This window comes from Bolinopsis microptera, chromosome 9, assembly GCF_026151205.1.
Source record: "Bolinopsis microptera isolate Bmic1 chromosome 9, MBARI_Bmic_1.0, whole genome shotgun sequence".
Taxonomy (NCBI): domain Eukaryota; kingdom Metazoa; phylum Ctenophora; class Tentaculata; order Lobata; family Bolinopsidae; genus Bolinopsis; species Bolinopsis microptera.
Window position 1 is genome coordinate 2,454,984 of NC_087080.1, and position 20,678 is coordinate 2,475,661.

At 38.8% G+C, this 20,678-nt stretch overlaps 2 protein-coding genes across 2 annotated transcripts in view; both read right to left on the reverse strand.

Annotated features, from left to right (window-relative positions):
• Window positions 1-20,678, reverse strand: part of LOC134821474 (tubulin beta chain-like) — a 45,054-nt gene that overhangs the window by 21,996 nt on the left and 2,380 nt on the right. The window contains exons 6-7 of the mRNA XM_063832232.1: window positions 20,105-20,174; window positions 19,562-19,693 (exon numbers count right to left, since the gene is read on the reverse strand). Of these exons, the coding sequence (XP_063688302.1) occupies window positions 19,562-19,693; window positions 20,105-20,174 (202 nt within the window). The remainder of the gene's footprint in view (window positions 1-19,561; window positions 19,694-20,104; window positions 20,175-20,678) is intronic.
• On the reverse strand, window positions 1,272-10,386 carry LOC134820992 (uncharacterized). Its single transcript, XM_063831658.1, has 13 exons — window positions 10,252-10,386; window positions 9,920-10,063; window positions 9,535-9,788; window positions 7,996-9,285; window positions 7,312-7,451; window positions 7,135-7,215; window positions 6,801-7,011; window positions 6,040-6,680; window positions 5,850-5,900; window positions 5,617-5,756; window positions 5,330-5,486; window positions 5,076-5,219; window positions 1,272-1,645 (listed from the first exon to the last, which is right to left on the reverse strand). The coding sequence occupies exons 1-13, from the start codon at window positions 10,384-10,386 to the stop codon at window positions 1,329-1,331; spliced, it is 3,705 nt and encodes a 1,234-aa protein (XP_063687728.1). The 3' UTR covers window positions 1,272-1,328.

Sequence of the window (20,678 nt, forward strand, 5' to 3'; positions counted from 1 at the left end):
TCTGAGTTCATTTGATGGAAGAATGCTGTCCTCATATCTATCAAAGTGAGCATTATTACTCACACTGTCATTACTTTTCGTCTCCTCACTCATGTTCCGGACAAGTCTGTCTAATTCATCGACAGTCGATTGCAGGATATTTAGGTCTGCTTTCATTAGTACAATGTCCATAACTTTATCCTGTAAATAATCATATCCAGGACCACCTGTTGTGAATTCTTTGGCTGCTGGAAGCTTATTCTTAGTAGCGTAATCAGTACCATACTCGTAGTCGAGTTTCACGGAGTCATTGGGTGAACTGTGGACCTTATCTATATTTCTGCTATCTTTCTGTGACCGGTGATACGAGTATCGATGGGTGCGAAGACTTTTAGAATTTTTGTACTGCCTTCCACAACTATCACATGAATATGATTTACTACTCATTTTCAAGCTAGATGAAGAACTATTGAATTCATATTAACTGTTAAAAGCCCCTTATACACCTCTCAGATACCTCTCAGAAACCTCTAACGACAATGAAAGTATTAATTTATCAATGATGAAGGGTATTAATGACGGGTATTATTAATAATGACGGGTTTAGTGAGGGGTATTATTATTAATGACAGGTATTATGATTATTATTAGTGACGGTATTATTGTTAATAATGACGGGTATTATTATTAATGACGGGTATTATTATTAATGACGGGTATTATTATTATTATTAATGACGGGTATTATTATTAATGACGGGTATTATTATTAATGACGGGTATTATTATTAATGACGGGTATTATTATTATTAATGACGGGTATTATTATTATTAATGACGGGTATTATTATTAATGACGGGTATTATTATTATTAATGACGGGTATTATTATTATTAATGACGGGTATTATTATTATAAGTGACAGGTATTATTATTAATAATGACAGGTATTATTATAAGTGACGGGTATTATTATTAATGACGGGTATTATTATTATTATTAATGACGGGTATTATTACTAGTGACGGATATTATTATTAATGACAGGTATTATTATTATCATTATTAATGACGGGTATTATTATTAGTGACGGGTATTATTATTAATGACGGGTATTACCAATGAAGACGGAATAATGACGGATATTATTATTATTAGTGACGGTTATTATTATTAATGACGGGTATTACCAATGAAGACGGAATAATGACGGTATTAAACATTTTAACATACAAAAATAAAACAAGCTTTGTATTATGGAAAATGTTTATATCCGAAACAAAAATAAAATAAAATAAAACCGTGGCAATTTTTCATCTCAATTAGTCGATGATCACACACCACCTCAAATATCTAAATAAGTCGTGCTAATACCGTTATCTAAAACCTTCCTCTTGACATATAAATGATCGAGGCCCTTTTTGGTGAGTTCGTATGTGTACATGCTTTGTCCTTTGACAATGAATCCCTTGTTTACTTGTAATTCTTGTTTCGGGTCTTTGTTGAGAACCTTCAAATAATCTTCTTTGCTCAGGCGAAAATGTCTGTTGATACCCTTTGCACTATGTTTATCCTTGTCGGGAGAGTTGTTATGGAAGCAGTAATAAGTTTTGGCAGCCAAGCCGACAAACCCGTCACCTTCCCATTCCATCTTGAACAATCCTGAAATAGAATTCGGTGTAATAAACTGAAGACGACGTCCCTAATTAATACAATAATTGTCCACGTCCTTGAGTAATATAAATATAACTTTTAATAATTGACAAAAAACTACCAGGTTCGAGGGGCCAGCTACCCTTCAACCTTAAAATAGCTACTGAAACATCAATGAATAACCAAAAGTGGAGTGACTCTCGGAGTTCAAGGAGGGGTGTAGCCAGGATGAAGTGCTCTGGGCAAAGCCGCAAGGACCCCAGTGTGCAGATGAGAACAAAGAAGTCGCCTTATTTCAACAGTGTTATTAGTTCACAGCATATCACTCATGTGGACCCGGAGAAGGGGAGAGCACTCCCATGCAACTTTATCAAACACAGCATTAATGTGGGAACGTGGAATGTGTTATCATTGGAGAGCAGCTCCTCAAAGCTGTATGAATTGTCACAGAATATGTCAGCATATAAAATGGATGTCTTGGGGCTGACAGAGACGCACAGACCCGGAACTGGTGAGGTTACCTTGGATGATGGGTCCCTCTTTATTAACTCAGGAAGAAGTGATGGGTACAGACGACAAGGGGTAGGTTTAGTCCTCTCGAAGAAGACTAAAAATTCATTGATTTCATACAGTCCGATATCAGAACGTATTCTTGCAGCGAGGCTGCACAGTCGACATATCAACATTTCGATTGTGATAGCTTATGCTCCAACTGAGGATGCAGCAGTCGGGGTAAAGGATGACTTTTATCAGCAGCTATCTGGGGCATTTGATGAACTACCAGCTCATGACGTGAAGTTTTTACTTGGAGATCTAAATGCTCGCATTGGCCAAGATAACTCAGCTTGGTCCGGTGTGATTGGTAAGCATTCCCTTCACGTTTCATCAAATGACAACGGCCTTCGACTATTAGATTTCTGTGCATTACATCAGCTGACAATCGGTGGGACGCTTTTCCAGCATCGTGATATTCATAAAGGAAGTTGGAAGTCTCCAGATGGCCGCACAGTAAATCAGATTGACCATGTCTGTATTTCTACCAAGTGGAGTCACTCTCTACTTGACGTAAGATCATGCAGGGGTGCAGACATTGGCTCCGATCATTATTTGGTTCGAGGTCAATTTAGAGTCAAACTTATGGCAGTTCAAAAACTGAACGCCTCTCGTAGGATATCTCCAGCAATTGAGAATCTTAGAGATCAGTCGAAGGTTGAAGAGTACTGCATTGCTCTTCAAAATCGTTTTAACTGCCTACCAATGGAGGAGAATCTTGATGGAGAATGGACATTAGTTAAGGATACTATTAAAGAAGTGTCTATGGAGGTACTGGGTGAGCGCCCCCGGCGTAGAAAGCAGCAGCATTTGTCTCAGGAGACAAAAAACCTCATTGCCGAACGCAGTAAGATTAAACAGATGGCGCCTAGTGACAACAACAATAGGAGCGAGTATTCTCGGGCCAACAAACTTGTCAAAAAGAGCTGCAGGAAAGACGACGAGAATTGGGCTCTTAGAGTTGCAGCAGATCTGGAAACAGCTGCTGTACATGGCCGGCAAAGGGAAGTCTGGCAACGGATAAAAACACTGTCCGGTAAGAAGAATCGAAAATCAACTGCTGTAAGAGACAAATCCGGGAAGTTGATTGCTGATCCCTCTGCTCAGAGAGAGAGATGGGGAGAACATTTTTCGGAGCTATTAAACCCTCCTCCCACGAATGCGGATCTGTCTGACCTGGACCATCTTGAAGTGGTTCCATGCTTTCCTTATCTTGGTGATGGTGATGGTCCCCCCACTAGACTTGAGATTTTAAACTGTCTCAAAAAATTGAAGAACCACAAAAGTGCTGGGATCGACGAAATCTCTAATGATCAGTTAAAGTATGGGGCAAGTGGTCTTATGGATAGGATGGAGAAATTGTTCTCTAAAGTTTGGAATTCAGAAGCAGTGCCTGACGACTGGTTGAAAGGCATCGTGATAATTGTACCAAAGAAGGGTGATACCTCTCATTGCTCCAATAATAGGGGGATCACTCTAAGATCTACAGCATCTAAACTGTATCAAATCATCATATTACAACGCATGAGTGACGGTTTAGAAAGTTTGCTACGAGACAATCAATGTGGGTTTAGAAAGAACAGATCATGCATTGATCAGATTTATTCACTCCGCACTATTATACATAACTGCATTGAATATAATCTCCCCCTGTATGTAAATTTTGTGGACTTCAAGGCAGCTTTTGATTCCATCGACAGGAATTATATTTGGAAAGCTTTCAGTCATTATGGCCTGCCATGTAAATACATACGAATAATACAGGCATTCTTTAATGGAACTGTTAGTGCTGTTAGACACAATGGTGAACTATCAGAATGGTTTGAAGTAAGTTCAGGCAGTGGCCAAGGAGACATTCAGGGTCCTCCACTTTTTAATGTCTGCCTCAATGTGGCTGCTGAGAGAACAGAAAGCAACAAAGTGGTGTCCCACGGAGCGGTTCTTCAAAGATCTATCAGTCCGCTTGTTGATGATATCACTGTGTTAGATACAGATTATGCAGATGACATGGCTGTACTGGATAACAGCGAGGAAGGTCTTCAAGAAACAACTGACCTTTTGTGTATGTATGGTGCCCAGGGAGGTCTCAGAATCAATGGTAAAAAGACTGAGGCTATGGTCATTGGTAAAGCAACCTCTCAACGGCCATACACGAAAGAAGCCACAGTGAACATCACTGTTGAAGACACGCCAGTGCAGCAAGTTAGTGACTTTACGTACTTAGGTACAATTATTTCCAGCGACGGTACTATCGACCGTGAGCTGTCAGCGAGGATTCAGAAAGCTTCCGGAGCCTTCAATCAACTGAGTAATATATGGAAAAACCGCAACATCCAGTCTTATACAAAAATCAGGATTTATAAGGCAGCGGTTTTGACAATATTGCTATATGGTAGTGAGGTTTGGAACACAACCAAAAAGCAGCTACATCGCTTTGAGGTGTTCCATCAGCGTTGCTTGAGGAGAATACTTAGGATAAGATGGCTCGATCGGGTTAGAAACACTGAAGTGCTGGAGCGTGCAAAGATAAATCCAGTAGAGACGTACATAGGAGCAAACCGCCTGCGTTGGTTTGGCCATGTCACCAGAATGCCAGACACTAGGCTTCCTAAGTACCTGCTTAACTGGACCCCTGCCCATGGGAGAAGATCTAGGGGCCGTCCAAGAAAGAACTGGAGGAAATGTTTGCTGGAAGATGCTGCAGCGTTTACAGGAAACACTGACATAGACCTAGAAGGAGCGAGCGTGATGGCTAGTGACCGCAAACTTTGGAGGGAGATGATACGTCACAAACGGGAGTTCATTGGTGCAGGCCACTCGAATGATTGAGGAGACCTAATCAAGTACAAGTAAGTAAGTAAGTTTAATAATTGCGTTACTCTGTTACCTGGGGTCCTTAGATCGTATGCCGCATTGGATTTGCTGTCAATCCGTGGAAACCACTTCTTTTTAGCTTCCTCCCATTCTTGTGTCATTTCAGGCTTTACAACACTGTCTAAATCCATTCCACTGACAGCAAGATACAAACTGTCTGAGGATTATAGTTTGAGATTTAGTATTTTAATATCCTGTGTAGATGTATTAGACCTATTTTAGATTCAATTATCTCACAATGTTAGGCTATGTTTGTTAAAATTAAACCTGTATCCATCTCTAAAACACAGTAGTCTTGTCTGTCAACGAATCGATCGACAACATCGTAGTAAAAGCTAAGCATTCGCATCTTAGCATACTGATATACAAAGAAGCCTAACTGGATCGGTAGGTCGTGTTTGATAGACTTCTTTTTCAGCGTTATCTGGTATAATTAAATATTACGTGTTTCAAACTTTTAAAGCTAACACTTTTAATTTTATATCTTAAATATCTGATATGAAATCAATACATTAATTTCTTACTATTTCAAATAGGCGTCGAATAAATTATACCTCGAACGTTTCTTCACCACACTCCTCAAATGAACTGAAGAAGGGATCGTTGATAGCTTTTGACGCTTTCTCGATTCCACAAAACTTAACCGCAGTGTGCTTCGATTTGTCCATGATCGAATGTCTATACACACTGTTACCTACGAAAGTGGTAGGATAGTTGTCACCCTTATTTTCTATTTATTTGCTAAAATTCACCAATAAAATGTTAAAGTATAAAGTGGTATTCAAACCTATAAGCTTTGATGTATCACCAATGATCTTTTTACTGATGTCAGCGTCACCTGAATTGTCTTATTTAAAACAAAGTACTCAAGGAGTTAAATCAATCTGGAAACAATGTTCATTATAAAGTTTGTAAATATTATTATAGCATGATGTAACACAAAAGTACTTTATTAAATTCTAAATAATTACACTCACCAGCTCTTCGGTCGTCAGACACTTCATCTCCGAATCGTTTGAAGCACTCCTTCGGATCGAATTGGATGACCTGGTATATCTTCGTCACTTTGAGTCCATGCTTTACATACCAAATCAGGAGTGGAGTTATCAAGAGAATTTTGGTTCCAAACATAGATCCAATTAAACATCTCCGATCGCGGAAATTCTGTTTGGATTTAGCCAAATGATCCGTCATGTAAACTCCAATGTCTGATAAGGATATAGTTGTGTTTTTGAAGATTGGTGTCATCTCAGTGAAATGATCTTTCAATCCTTCCGGAACCTCAATATCCACTTCAACTACACCAAACATGCTGCCGTCCATCACCATAGCTAGTATCTGGGACTCTCTCATGTAAACATTCGACTCTCCCGGATACAAGTATTTGTTTTTGAATTCGACAGTTTTCTTCAGATCTTTCCATTCGCACTCCCAAATCACCTCTAATCGATACCCCTCATCAGTAATGTAGTCAGATACCTCTCCAGTGGCCTTATAGCGATCGTCAAAGGATCTCCAACCGTTACGAGATTCTTCACGGTTGTGTTGTGGAGACTTAAAACAGGAAAGACACCCGTGGAAGAAGCATCCGTGGAATTGAAATACAGTCTTTGATTCTCTGAAAAGAAAAAATTTGAAAAAATGCGTGAGGAATGACGCTGAGAGTTTATAAGTGACAACGATTAGATAAGTTAGGTATCGAAATGAAAGAATCAAAGTAAATTATTTAAAATAAAACCTGCAATAACCATCCACCGGTATTTTTCTGCTCCCTACTCTAAATTCAGTCCCATTGCGTGCATGTTGTATATCAATCCCTCGTGTTGTTTCAAGATAACCCATCCATTCACCACACACAGCAGAATGAGGTTTGGGATATTTCTTCTCGAATAGATCCTCCCGTTTTCTTCGAAGAAACATACCACAAGGCATTTGTTGCTGCATACACCCTAATAATTTTCATTCCACGTAAATAATAGCTTTTCTGTTCGACATAAACTTAGAAAATTTGGCTCAACCCTATTATCTGTAAGAAACATTAAACAAATAAAATAAAATATTAGTTCACTTACAGAGGTACAGCGCGTTTGCATCATAACCCAAAATTCTCTTACACTGCTTTCCTTCGTTGTTATGTCTGATATTTGTGACACCTGTTCAAGAATATATATCATTAGTTAAAAATTTCTAGATCAAGTTATCAATTTTAGTATCATTCAAATTACGTTATCATTATTATTTTCACTCACCTGCTTCCTGATATCTATCGAAAATGATGGCAGGGCCACCAACATTATTTCCTCTGAAAAGTTCTACCAGATCTGCGTTTCTTTTATTGAATAGGAGAAAATTTTCATCAGGTTTCAAAGTTTTGAACGCAAGCCAGGAACTGAAACCGAAAACATTATAAAAAGTGTATTTTACCTTCGCAACAGTAAAATAATTCAATTCATAATTTACTCCAAGAACTTCACCGTGTCGTTATAATATGATATTATTAATTCATAATTTTTATAATTTACAGTACCTATTTTACAGTTTAAATACCTATCTTTTGATTTTATTAGTTACCTGAAAATCCGTCTTTGAAAGCGTCAACACCTCGGTCTATGTAGTACTTAGACATATTCTTTAGGGCACTTAAAAATGGTTTGACATCTGCATTGTTATAATGGATTAGATAATCCTTCATAGTCCATTTGTTTTCGTAGAACATGTTGCTTACTGTCTCATATCTCAGCTGAGAGATTTGGAACATTTCGTCGGAAGTAAGTGGAGTACCTTTCGACGGTTTTCTTCCTATAAGGTTAACTTCATCTGCACCCAAAATTTCCGTCGCAGTGGGTTGAAGTGTGTTGGATCCTTTTAATGAAGAGTAAAAGTCCTGGTAAGATGGGAAGCAATATGACTCAAGCTTCTTCAAGTCATTAAACCAATCATATGGAAAGAAACCCTTCTGAGCGTTAGCACCGTAGGCGTGAAGGAACTGAGAATAGTTAAACGAAGGTGCGATGTAATACATTACATCAAGAAAACGCAGCTCTTCAGTCACTATTGCCATGTAACTTGTACTTTTCTTTATGACAAACTTAAGTGAGTCTAGATCAATGATAACAGGGATAATAAACTCTTTTAAGATTCTCAAATCATAACTGGCACCGTTAAACGATAGCACAGGCAACTGTGTTATATGCTCTTCAAATCTTTGAAGTGTCCTCTCTGAGCTTATCTGATCAAGATACTTCGAGTACCTTTCACGTAGAATTGCAGATGAAGTTTCACTGATTTTCATGAGGTAATCAACAAACTTCTTCGCAAGCTGCTTTTGACCTCCCTCACAAGGCAAGATGAAACACTTCGGAGAGGTAAATCCAGGTACATTACTACATACCGAAACAGACGCAAGCTCATGTTTAGACGTATAGTTTATTTTGGCTGTGTCGTTGATATCTACTTCCTTCTTTAACATACATTCAATGTCATAAGTGGCCATGAATGGAAATGGTCGAAGTTCAAGTGGCACGAACACTCCCTCCTCCTCAAGAGCCTCAAAAACAGTGGGTCGGAGCTCAAATGTACCGGTGCCGTATTTGTGTTTAACACCTGCTTCACAATTCCGAACATGTCTATGGAAGTTTCCCGAGCTAGACCATATCTTATCACACTTTGAACACCTATAGGACTGTGAGTAAATGGCTAAGTTCTTGATAAAAGAAAAGTGCTCGCCGTACAGGTTAAGGTTCAGAGGATTGTTAGACTCCGTGATGGTTCTAAATATCAAATCGGTGTTCCTCTTTTCATCCTGTTCATAAACATTTATTGCAACTTTGAAGATGCGCGATATCTCCTCTAGTTGATCCAAGGTGACACCTTCAAACTCCTTGATAGAAGCTTTTTCACAATACAAGTTTTTCAGCTCTTTTGCTTTCCCTTCCAGTCCATCAAGGGGCAGCCCCATGTGAAGACTAAGACTTCGGAAGAAACACAACTTGTCGTTGTAAGCCTTTCCCTTCCTTTTAGTTAAACTTATCAAACCTTTGTTGTTGGCAAGATGTGCTGGAAGTTCAACTGGTGACCCAATAGGAGTTCCTGTGAGCTTGTAGACGAAAAATGTAGCATTTGTGACTTTAGCGATGGTCCATTGACTGTTGGGTCTGGATATCGCTGTAATCAGATCCACACTTTCTAATTTCCGAATAAAGCTAGCCTTGTCACTGGAATTTCTAATAAGGATTGGTTGATCAAGAAGCAGCTGGTTGTTTTGGGAGCTTTTGTAAAAGGCATACTCCTCTGTGGTTTTGTTAAAGAGGATAGCTCCAATTGAAATTTTGATTTTGAAAGAGTTTTTCTGTGCTTTGAAAATCGACTTAAATCGATAAATGAGTTCATTTGGTGAAAATTGATCCATTTTGAAATTGAATGTATCCATTATTCGACCAAATTTGCTTGCTGTCTTAATGAATCGGTCGTACTCCTCATAGATGTCGTTAAATTCGCCCTGGTCTAAATCTTCGTCATCTGCATTTTGTGATAAGGAGGCAGATGACTCCGGGAAACTGTTCCTAAGATTCCATTCATGAATCTCCTTATGATCCTTAAATTCGGCCGGAGGCACTCGCTTTCCACAGTCTTTACAGCGAATTTTACACTTGCTGGCATGTCCTTTTAAGTTATCAGCACGCATAACTGAACCACAGTCGTTGCATTTAGTCTTTTTATGCCGGTTCTGAAGGGACCGACAGATAATGTAATATACAAATCGCATAACAGCACGGGATATTTCATGAGCATCACGTTTCATTTATCAAAGTAAATATTTAAAAAATTGTATCATAATATCGTTTTAAATAAAAATACCTTAGATTTTAACGTTTCATCCGCAGCATTCTGTTGATCATTTCCTTCAGAGGAGGGTTCTTGAGATTGAGTTGAGGGATCTTGAGTTGAGGGATCTTGAGATTCTCTCAATTCTTCAGTACACTGGTGACTTTCAAGTTCATCCTGATATTTTTTCAGTATTTAACTATGAGTTTCATAAAGTTATAAGTTTATACTATTTTAAAACGTAATCAGATGTATTTGAATGTGATCGTATCTATTAAAACCTGGCGCAAATAAATTTTAGTTTTCTTTATTATTGTAAGAGTCGTGCTTACAGTATCCTCTTTCAAATAATTGTAAAAATGTACCTCGTTGTCAGCCAGAAATCCACAGTTCCTACAAGATGCCACCAGTTTCCTCCTTTTTCTCGGGATAGCGGTGTCAATATTAGACGGCCCAGCCACTTCATCAAGAACTACAGGGTGTATCAGGACAGAAAGCATAAAAATGATTAACCATTTGCCGAATAACCAGCAAATAAGTTTGTTCCACATTTCTATACAAAAAAAACAAAGGAACGCAGGAATATATTCTAATCAGTGTCAATAGTCAACAAATGATAAAACGAACAAATGAGAAATGAATGCGGCTGTAGCGGTAACTTGTATATAACCTCGGTTGGCTGGCAGAAACACTGTCGAGTTTCTTAGAAACAGTATGATCTAACACCTGGCTGCTCTAATTGATGTGTGTGGGACCAGTGGAATGAGGGGCAACATTTTCACGTGGACCTACGTAGCAACATATAATGTCTGATATTTTAGAGGTACCCTGATCATGTGGGGTACGATAATTGTTCAGGTGATCACTTGAAAACATTATGATCTAATAACACCGGGGTGATCTATACAAATTGTGATGTTAACAAATTTTTGGGTCACATCGATCCAATGTTGCATCCAATACAGCTTCCACATGGAACGTAATATTACACCAATTATAAGGGTTAAAAATATTAATATGAGTCACTCGAGTGATCTATAGGATAACGGATAGTGTGCTTGCGACACATTATAACTTCACTTTGACCCACTCTAATCCGGTAAGATTGTTACACGATAAGATCACAAATGTACCGTGAACAATGAACATGACGTAATAATCAAGTTACATCCAGTATAGTTTCCACATGGAACATGATATCACACTAATTACAAGGTCGCCGCCGGTAACATTACGTAATATGCTTACTTTCATTATTTGTGCCTAACTTTTTCCCAAAATGGCTATTGAAAAATGCATCATATACTACTCAGCCTCACTCCAAGGTCTAAACGCAAAATGAAGTCGAAAGTCAAAAACCAAACTCGCTTGAGACTTATGCTCTTATGGGGATAAGGCTCAGGCAACATAAAGTTCGGAGAAGACTTCAGCTTGAAGCAAGTAGTGCAGGTCCTACAGTGGAGGTCGATGATAACGAAACAGCCAAAGCTCCAGCAGCAGAGGAAAACGTAAAAGAGCTAATCTGTGGGTTTGCAATTGCTAACTCTGTAGCAATTCCTGACATAAAAAAGATGAAGAGTGTGGTAGTTGAGGGTTTCAAGGAGAAAGTTCCTGTGAGGTTCCGGAGAGACACTCTTAGAATCCTACACAATAAGTTCCTATCAGAAAATACTGACGTTGAAGTGTCATTCTCGCACTTTGCGAAGCACTTTCCCACCGAAACTGTGGTAATCCCTGGAGCTGAAGATTAGGGTACTGCTGGTTGTGGGAAATGTCTCAATCCTCGCCAGAGGCACGTATTAGGTGCGATGGGTGCGGGATCGCACAATTTACCGTTTTCCGCACATTTCCGCATAATTTATTGTTTTCCGCACATTATGTAATTTTCTGCATATTTCCGCATAATCTAGCAATTTCCGCGTAATTTCGCATAATTTTGAAATTTTCGCGTTAAGATATTCGAGTGTAAAAACCAAAATATGTTAAAAGTCGGGCCCTTTTAGGACCGTGACTCAGGCCCTTTTAAGACCGTGACTCAGGCCCTTTCGGGACCGTGACCCAGGCCCTTTTGGAACTCATACCTAGGCCACGTGACCCAGTTACCACGTGACCCAGGCCCTTTCGGGACCGTGACCCAGGCCCTTTCGGAACCGTGACCCAGGCCCTTTCGGGACCCTGACCCAGGCCCTTTTGGAACTCATACCTAGGCCACGTGACCCAGTTACCACGTGACCCAGGCCATTTCGGGACCCTGACCCAGGCCCTTTCGGGACCGTGACCCAGGCCCTTTTGGAACTCATGCCTAGGCCACGTGACCCGGTTACCACGTGACCCAGGCCCTTTCGGGACAATGACCCAGGCCCTTTCGGGACCGTTACCCAGGCCCTTTCGGGACCGTGACCCTGGCCGTTATGGAACCCTCGTCGTTACCGTACTTCGATCATACTTGCAGCCCTTTTTATCGGGTAATGAGCTCTATTCGTTGTAACTTGTAGCGTTGGCTCTATAGTGGGCTTAATGGATCTTGGATCAAATGGTTTACAAGTACTGACGATCAATGCCAACAAGCGTGTCACATATTTGCGATCACGCATGGGATCTGATCGACTCTATCAAGAGGCGTCTTCAAATAACTGTCTCCTGATCTCTACCAGATCAAGTCACTGTTCTCAGATAACTGAATCTCAATATAGGTTCAATCATGGTCTTAGTAAAGAACTACACCCTCAGTAACACATAAACAGACCTATTTTTGATAAGAGCGGCGGTTATACGTTTAGAATTTCCAAAGTCCTTCAGAAAATGCAAAAGAAAACCGCACAATTCCCGCACAAATTTCGAAAAAATCGTCGCACATTTGCCGCATAATTGGTAAAAATTTACCGCACCTCACCGCACATTTTACCTTTATAGTCGGGTGCGGTACCGCATAATTTCGATTTTTTTACCGCACCTAATATGTGCCTCTGATCCTCGCTTCAAGGTTGAAGTTCTCCACAAAGCCGGATGTACAACAATTTCGGCGGAAGAAATGTGCGAACAAATGCGGTTGGTGACAAATACTACAAACAACACTACTGCCTGGAACCTCAACCTAGACAAGGATATCCCAGATGAAATAACATTTATGAAGTGGGTGAAAGTAGACGCTGACGGCTCAAGTGTGCCTATTGATAGAAAGGAACAGTTCACGAAATCTAAAAGCTTATTCCAAGCAGGTATTATATTACTAGACTAATCAATCCTTTTGAATTTTCCTTCTTCTACAAAGTTATAACTTGTTAACATCATAAATATACGAGAGATGATAGTAATATATAATGCTTATTACAATCGTTAATTCTATTTTAAACCCTCAGAGCTAACGCGTGAGTTGAGAGCCCTTAAGGAGCACCAAATGACGATCCGCTTGCAGTTCCGGAAAGTCAAGAGGGAAAAGGAGCTCATGTTAACTGATCCAGAAAAAGCTATAATCCATATGGACTGGTCAACTAACCTTGCTATAAAGCAGTCTCGTGCAGTACAGGAATATTTCTTTTTTAACAAGCAGTTATCGCTCCACCCAATGGTGTTGTGGCACCAGGGAGGCAGCTCTTCGATCTGTACGTTTTCCGATAGTATAACTATATGTCACAAAGCAGATGCCACTTGGGCAGGAATCTCGGGTCTTCTATACGAAATACTAAGGGAAGGATACATAAAGATTGTCTTCATTTCAGACTCTCCAACTAAACAGTACCGAAACCGGTTTATTGCTAGTTTGCTTGAACATTGAGTAGACACCTACACCGAGGAAATCACTGTAAAATGGATCTACCTCGAGTCTGATCATGGAAAGGGAGCAGCAGATGGTGTCGGTGCCACTGTAAAGAGCAAGTTGAAAAAGATAACTGCAAGAGACGACAACTCCGATTTCTCTGCCGAGGAACTGAAGAAAAGTTATCTGGAAGAAGACCAAAATATTCGGGTCATAACTTACAGTAAGGATGATGTCGATAAGATCAAGAAAAAGTGTAGCTACATCAATGCTGTCGCTAAGAAAGGTATTGCAAGCTGTCACGAAATAGTGACCACCCGGGGAAAGACAACATTGAAAAAAATATCTGGAGAACCAGTATGTAAGACATTCACCCGTCATGTGTCCATCCCTGCGTCTGATGTTGCAACCCTAGCGATACCAGCGCCTGTCTCAACAACTCCAGCGAGGTCAGTCTTTGTCCCAGCTACTCCGGGCTCGGCGAGCACTGTGGCTGATGAAATTTGTACTGCAACGTTGACAATTATCAACAGTTACTCCACGCCACCTCAAAATGCAGCTCAAGCCTATACTCCAGGTTCATACAGGGAACTCCTTGACTGTGACTTTAATAAGAGATTATTTGATGATCTGATCTGGGTAGTGGTGAGGGTTCCAACCGTGAAACAGAAGAGAACTCTGCACTACGTGGGCCAGATCATGAGATACATCGAGGAAGATGGTCCAGCCGTATTCACTTACCAATAGCCCTGGGCCTGTAATGTTCCTCTTCAAGAAGCTCAATGAGCCAGAGTGCTATCTTGAAGAGGACATTCTTTTCACTTTAGAAAAGCCCTCAATTCTTCCTCGAAACAAAATTCAATTTTCAACAATACCTAATTTTTCAAGTCTCACTGTTATGTAATCAGTTAATTTAACAATTTAAATTTTTTGTTGTTGCAGGGAAGTTTATATTTTCATCATTTTCTACCATTCATCATCTATCATCATTGAGTTATTCCTATTGTAATCAGTAATGATAATACACTTTTGTAAATTTACATTATGTAGCTTAAAATCTAATCGTTTTACTTTGTACAGGTGAAATTTATAAAAGATGATGAGTGGGTGAATAATGTACATCAATAAAGTAATAAGGTATACAAAAAATCCGTTTGTAACGTGTTACAGGTGTAACATTTGAGAATTTGTAATACCCGTAACGTGTTACGGGTGTAACATTTGAGAATTTGTTATACCCGTAACGTGTTACGGGTGTAACACCCGTAATGCGTTACGGGTGTAACATTTGAGAATTTGTTACACCCGTAATGCGTTACGGGTGTAACAGAAATCGTTACGGGTGTAACACACTTAATTGCCAATCACTCATTAATTGGTGGGGCAAAATCTGACCCCTATACAGATTTAAGTAGAACAACTAACCCGATTTATCATAGTGTAATTTTTTTCGTTCTATGACCAATTTTCAAATCCCGTGTTTTTTGGGTCGGTTTTGATGAGAATCACCCATGAGTATATATATACAATATATTGTATACATGAGTATATATATATATATTGAGTAATTCGAACAATTGAAACAAATCAAATTGGCGGGCAAACGATCCGTTTCATGATATGTATAAAAACAATACCAATCATCAGTGCCAAATAGAATAATGAATTGTAGCGCTATGACATGTTGCTCCTTTATAAAATAAAGGAGCAACATGTCATAGCGCTACAATTCATTGAGTATATATATATATTCTTCCTTCTTAGTGAAGAAGATTATATTCAACGAATAGGTGTACATTTAAATGATAGATCTGTATATAGTATTGTAAATAATGTAGATGATTTAGTTGTAGAATTGATTGATAAAATTTCGAATTGGACAATTGAGTTTAAAGATGAATTAGGTATGTCCAAGAAGGTCAAGGAGTGGGTTATTCCATGTACTGAGCTTAACCAGCCTGGAAACATGTACCTGAATCCCAAGGCACACAAACCACCTTTGTATCCTGGGAGGATGATTACCACCGGCTGTGGTTCATACATTGAAAACCTTTCTGCCTTGACTGCGTTTGAATTGAAGAAGGCTACTTTGAATTATAGAATTATTGATACCCCTCACTTTCTGAGGAAGATTGATAGCCTGAACGAGTCTAGCATATTGTTGGGAAAGGAGGTTATACATGTTGCCATCGATATATCTAACATGTTTACCAACATTCCTAGGGATATGGGGATCCAACAATGCACTAAGCACCTGAATAAAAGGAGTAGTGGTGATCAATTGTTTAGTACAGAATGCATTATTAGTGCACTAGAAATTACTCTTGATTACAACATTGCTTCTTTTAACGGTATAACATACCGCCAGGAGCGTGGAGCAGCGATGGGTCCTAAGAACTCATGTGAGTATGCTGATTGTGCTATGGATAAGATTGATATTTTAGTTAACGAAGGAGATCTAGAATATGGCCCGCCTCATAGACCAGCATTCTGGGGTAGATTACGTGATGACATTTATATGGCTTGGCCCGGTACTGTTGAGGAACTATTACAATTCATGGAATGGCTCAATAGTATCCACCCAAACCTTTTGTTTACTTACGACTACTCTAGGGACGGCGTTGAGTTTCTAGACACCTATGTCTATGCTGTTGGTGATGTTGTCCACACCAAACTCTACTCTAAACCTAGTGACACCCACTGCTACCTTATCCCCACGTCATGCCATAGGAACCATGTTGTAAAAAACATACCTTTTGGAGTGGCGAGGCGGGTGAGACAGAACAACAGTGAAGACACTAACTTCTTGGAGCAGAGAGAGGTCTATACACGTTACCTTCTAGCCCGAGGTTATCATTCCAGTATTATAGAAGATGCCTTTAACAAATTTAGTGATATAGCTAATAGGAAAAACTTGTATACCCTTAAAGACAAGGATGAGTCGACTGCCTGTTTAATACCCATGGTGATGGATCAAAATCCAGCACTTCCCAACATGGGGGGCATTATCCATAAGTATAAGCACCTTCTCAACCTTGATCCGGCCCTGAAGAAGCTGGTACGTGCGGACAGTGTATTCGTGAGTCATCGAAAGAATCAAACTATCGGTGGCATGCTTGTACACAATAAGTACCGTGCCAGTGGAACTTTAAACTGTGATAATGAGAGAGAAACAACTGCAAGTCAGATCCAGGAACCAGACTCCGAAAGTCTAAGGGCGGTTCCCGGGGCTGTCGACCCAGGGTGCCATGCTTGTGGTAAATGCTATGTTTGTAAGCAAAATTTCCTGTCCCCCTGTTCCAACTTTAGTAGTCACCATTCTAAACAAGTTTTCCCTATAACTAAGTATATATCTTGTCAGAGTTATAACCTCATTTATTTAATGGAGTGTAAGACTTGTAAACAGTCGTATGTCGGTTATACTACCTCAAATCTCCCTAAGAGATTCTCTAACCATAAGAGTCACATAAAGAAAGGTATAAGAAGTTGTAAATTAGTTAACCATTTTTTAGATATTGATCATGATTTAGATTTTAGTACCATAGCCTCCTATAATTCCTCACTTAGTAAGCACCTTTCTGTCATTATAGTAGACGCTTTAGTATTTGAGCCTAATATTAGTAAAGCAGACAAAGAAAAGGCTATGGAAGCTAGAGAGGGGTTCTACCAGACCCAATTGAAAACCCTTGAACGGTTTGGGGGTATGAACACCCTTGATAGTAACCATATACTTTTTAAATCTGCCGGAGCTTAGTTTTAGTTTTAGTATATTTTGTAGATTTTATTTAGTTATACAATTATTCCAGAGACGTGCATATTACATTTTTTACTTAATTATAAATTTTACAGGTTTTTTGTTGTGATTTTAAGTGATTTTCCGAGAATCAGTTATCAGTATTTAGATTAGAGATAAGATAAGAGTACATTTCTAACGGCTTTCAGTTTCTTTTTTAAATTTTAGTTCATCAGATTTTCCCACTGCTTTTAGTTTGTATTTATTCTCAATTGTATATGATTCGTATTTGTTGTAGTTACTTTAATGATATAATTTCTCAGAATTGATGTAAATAAACGATGCAAAGACTTTCGAAGATCTAATCACAACCGCTTTATTTTATTGTGTAGAAGTCCAGCCATGAAATATATATATATATATATATATTGTAGTTTTTATGATTGAACCCCTATGCTCATTCTTTAAAGAATAGTTTTTATACGGATGAAGTTGTCCCTGATTATGCACAAAATATATGGACTAAAATTGAATGGATGAGTATAAACTCAAGTGTATGAAATTAATAACTTTCTATGAATTATCCCCAATTCCTGTCTACCTTCAAGTAAATTTTAAATTCTGAAAACCAAATTTAACTTATAATGTACTTTAAATGTACATTTTCATAACATAATATTTTGGTTTTAGTTAAGCACATGAGAAAATGAGGGATAAGCGGAAGTTATACTTCCTTGTCTTGCTTTTCTTGATAGAACTTTCTTCACAGAATCTCAATGATCAAGAAACAGGTATAATTTTGTTGGCTGCCGGTCAGAAACGGGCGGAATTGTGTTCGCTGCCAGTTAATCAAGTTTTCCATAACCAAAAACTCAGATTTATCACAAATTAAAGAATGTTGTTTTTTGAATTAATTAATTAAACTGTAATAACTTTATTTTCGCAATTTATATTCTGACATCATCAAACTTTATTATACATTGTACATAGTACGGAATATATTTATTATCTATACGGTACTCCCTATTCCTTAATTTTCCATCATCAGAACTAGTAGCAATTAAAGCAGTGACGGCATCACAGGCATCAACCATTGATGGGTATATAGCAGAAAACTGCATAGATGGCAACATAAACACCTTTTGTCTTGGAAATTATGGACGAGAAGTTTGGTTTGAGATGGCGCTTAATATATATAAGTGGAACTTCTGTATTGATACAGTTAAAATAGTCGGTTATAAGACAGATGGTGAACAGAATCGCATGAATAAAGGGAAAATCACAGTTTTTAACTCAAATTGGCAGAGTCTGTGTGGTGTGCTACGGATAAGAGATGGTGAAGACCAGAACTATGATATTGAGTGCGGAGAATATGTGTGCGGGAACAGGGTTAAACTCAGTGTTATTCGAGACGAGAATGAGTATGAAGGAATGATCGCTATGAGAGAAATTACTGTTTACTACTCAACCGGTAAGTGAAAAATCTTTTGTATTTTCTATTAAAACATCGATGAATTGATTAATTAATAAAAATTACATCACTTCAAGATCCAATATCTCTAAAAAATCTAATATACTAAACTTTCAGAATGTAAGTACGCGCCAAAGTTCTGGAAAGGAATGATCTCGACAGACCCCGCATTACCAGTACCTGATAAAACAGTCCTGACATATACATGTACAGAGAGGAACACACTTATCAGAGGAGCGAATACAATCACATGTAGACAAGGAAAACCTTACGCTGAGAAACCAAACTGTGAAGTATTCGGTAAGTTCTTAAAGTTCCTGGTGATCATACCGAAACCTGAGAAGAATTTGCAGCTAACCTCCTACTATAATATATCACCCCAATCCCCACCCCCTCCCGGCTCCCACCCCCTCCCACCCCTCTCCACCCCCTCCCACCCCCTTCCACCCCCTAACCCCTATTGGCTTAACCTTCATTTTAATGGTTTTACAATGACCAGAGTGGAGGTGACCATTTTTCATTTGACCTTTAACATTTTAACAAAGATATCGTCGCAAATACCATTGAGCTTGCAAATACACATGTAGTTAGTCACCTACTTATCACCCTCTAATAACCCACTAATCACCAACTAATCACCAACTAATTACCAACTAATTATCCACTAATTACACATTAATTACCCACTAATTACCCACTATTATAATCACCTACCAGTAAGATATTTGCCAAAGCCGGGATTGCAGTCAGCCATCATACTTTTGCTGTCGAACAGTTGACTTATCAAATCCTGTACTCTATGGGCACGGAACTTGGCGTTTGCCTCACTCAACAGTGGCGCGTAACCTGATAAATGTTAGTTCAGTGGTAGTGGCGCATAACCTGATAAATGTTAGTTCAGTGGTAGTGGCGCGTAACCTGATAAATGTTAGTTCAGTGGTAGTGGCGCATAACCTGATAAATGTTAGTTCAGTGGTAGTGGCGCATAACCTGATAAATGTTAGTTCAGTGGTAGTGGCGCATAACCTGATAAATGGTAGTTCAGTGGTAGTGGCGCATAACCTGATAAATGGTAGTTCAGTGGTAGTGGCGCATAACCTGATAAATGTTAGTTCAGTGGTAGTGGCGCATAACCTGATAAGGGTCAATTCAGAGGTGTTTTTCAATATCAGTCAACTGGAAACAATCGAAACTGCATTTCTGCACAAATAATGTCATATTGCTAATGTCTTTATAACTTTTAGCTGATTAACTCACTGGAAACAAAGAAATGGAGTCTTGGAAATGGCACCATGTTCACTGCTAACTTTCTAAGATCTGCATTTAACTGGGGGGAAAAGAAACTGATTACATTAAATTATGGGTTTTATCTAGATACTAATCCTATCTACCTTACTCGGGATTATTATGACCGGGATAAAGTGGTGGGTTTAGGGTAATTTCGCCATATTTTTCCCGAACCACATTTTCACCGGTCGTTAATAAACCCGCCTACTCAGCTTTTAGGGTTCCCAAGGGGTATGGGTGCTCATATTTTAATCGTTGTCTTATATTCACTAAAGAAGACTATTGGGAAACTTGTTGTAGGTTTTTCGACTTCATTTGGCTAAAATTGCAAAAAATTCACCTTTTTGCCCAATTCTTGTCATATATCCTTATTGTCAAATTTGATTTAAATAGGCCAATTTTTAATTTCTTAGGTATTGACTATCTCTACATAATGAAATAGGACTCAAAGTAAAAGTAACAGTTAAATTAAAACTTGAATTAATTAAAACTGATGAAAGGGATGATCCAGATGAAGATAACGAAGATGATTACAACTTATTGG

Coding starts and splice junctions, on each gene's coding strand:
- LOC134820992 (XM_063831658.1), bottom strand. CDS start 10,386: ATGCTTTCTGTCCTGATACACCCTGTAGTTCTTGATGAAGTGGCTGGG. Junction 10,064..10,251: donor GATTTCTGGCTGACAACGAG/GTACATTTTTAC, acceptor AAAAAATATCAG/GATGAACTTGAAAGTCACCA. Junction 7,216..7,311: donor CGATAGATATCAGGAAGCAG/GTGAGTGAAAAT, acceptor ATTCTTGAACAG/GTGTCACAAATATCAGACAT.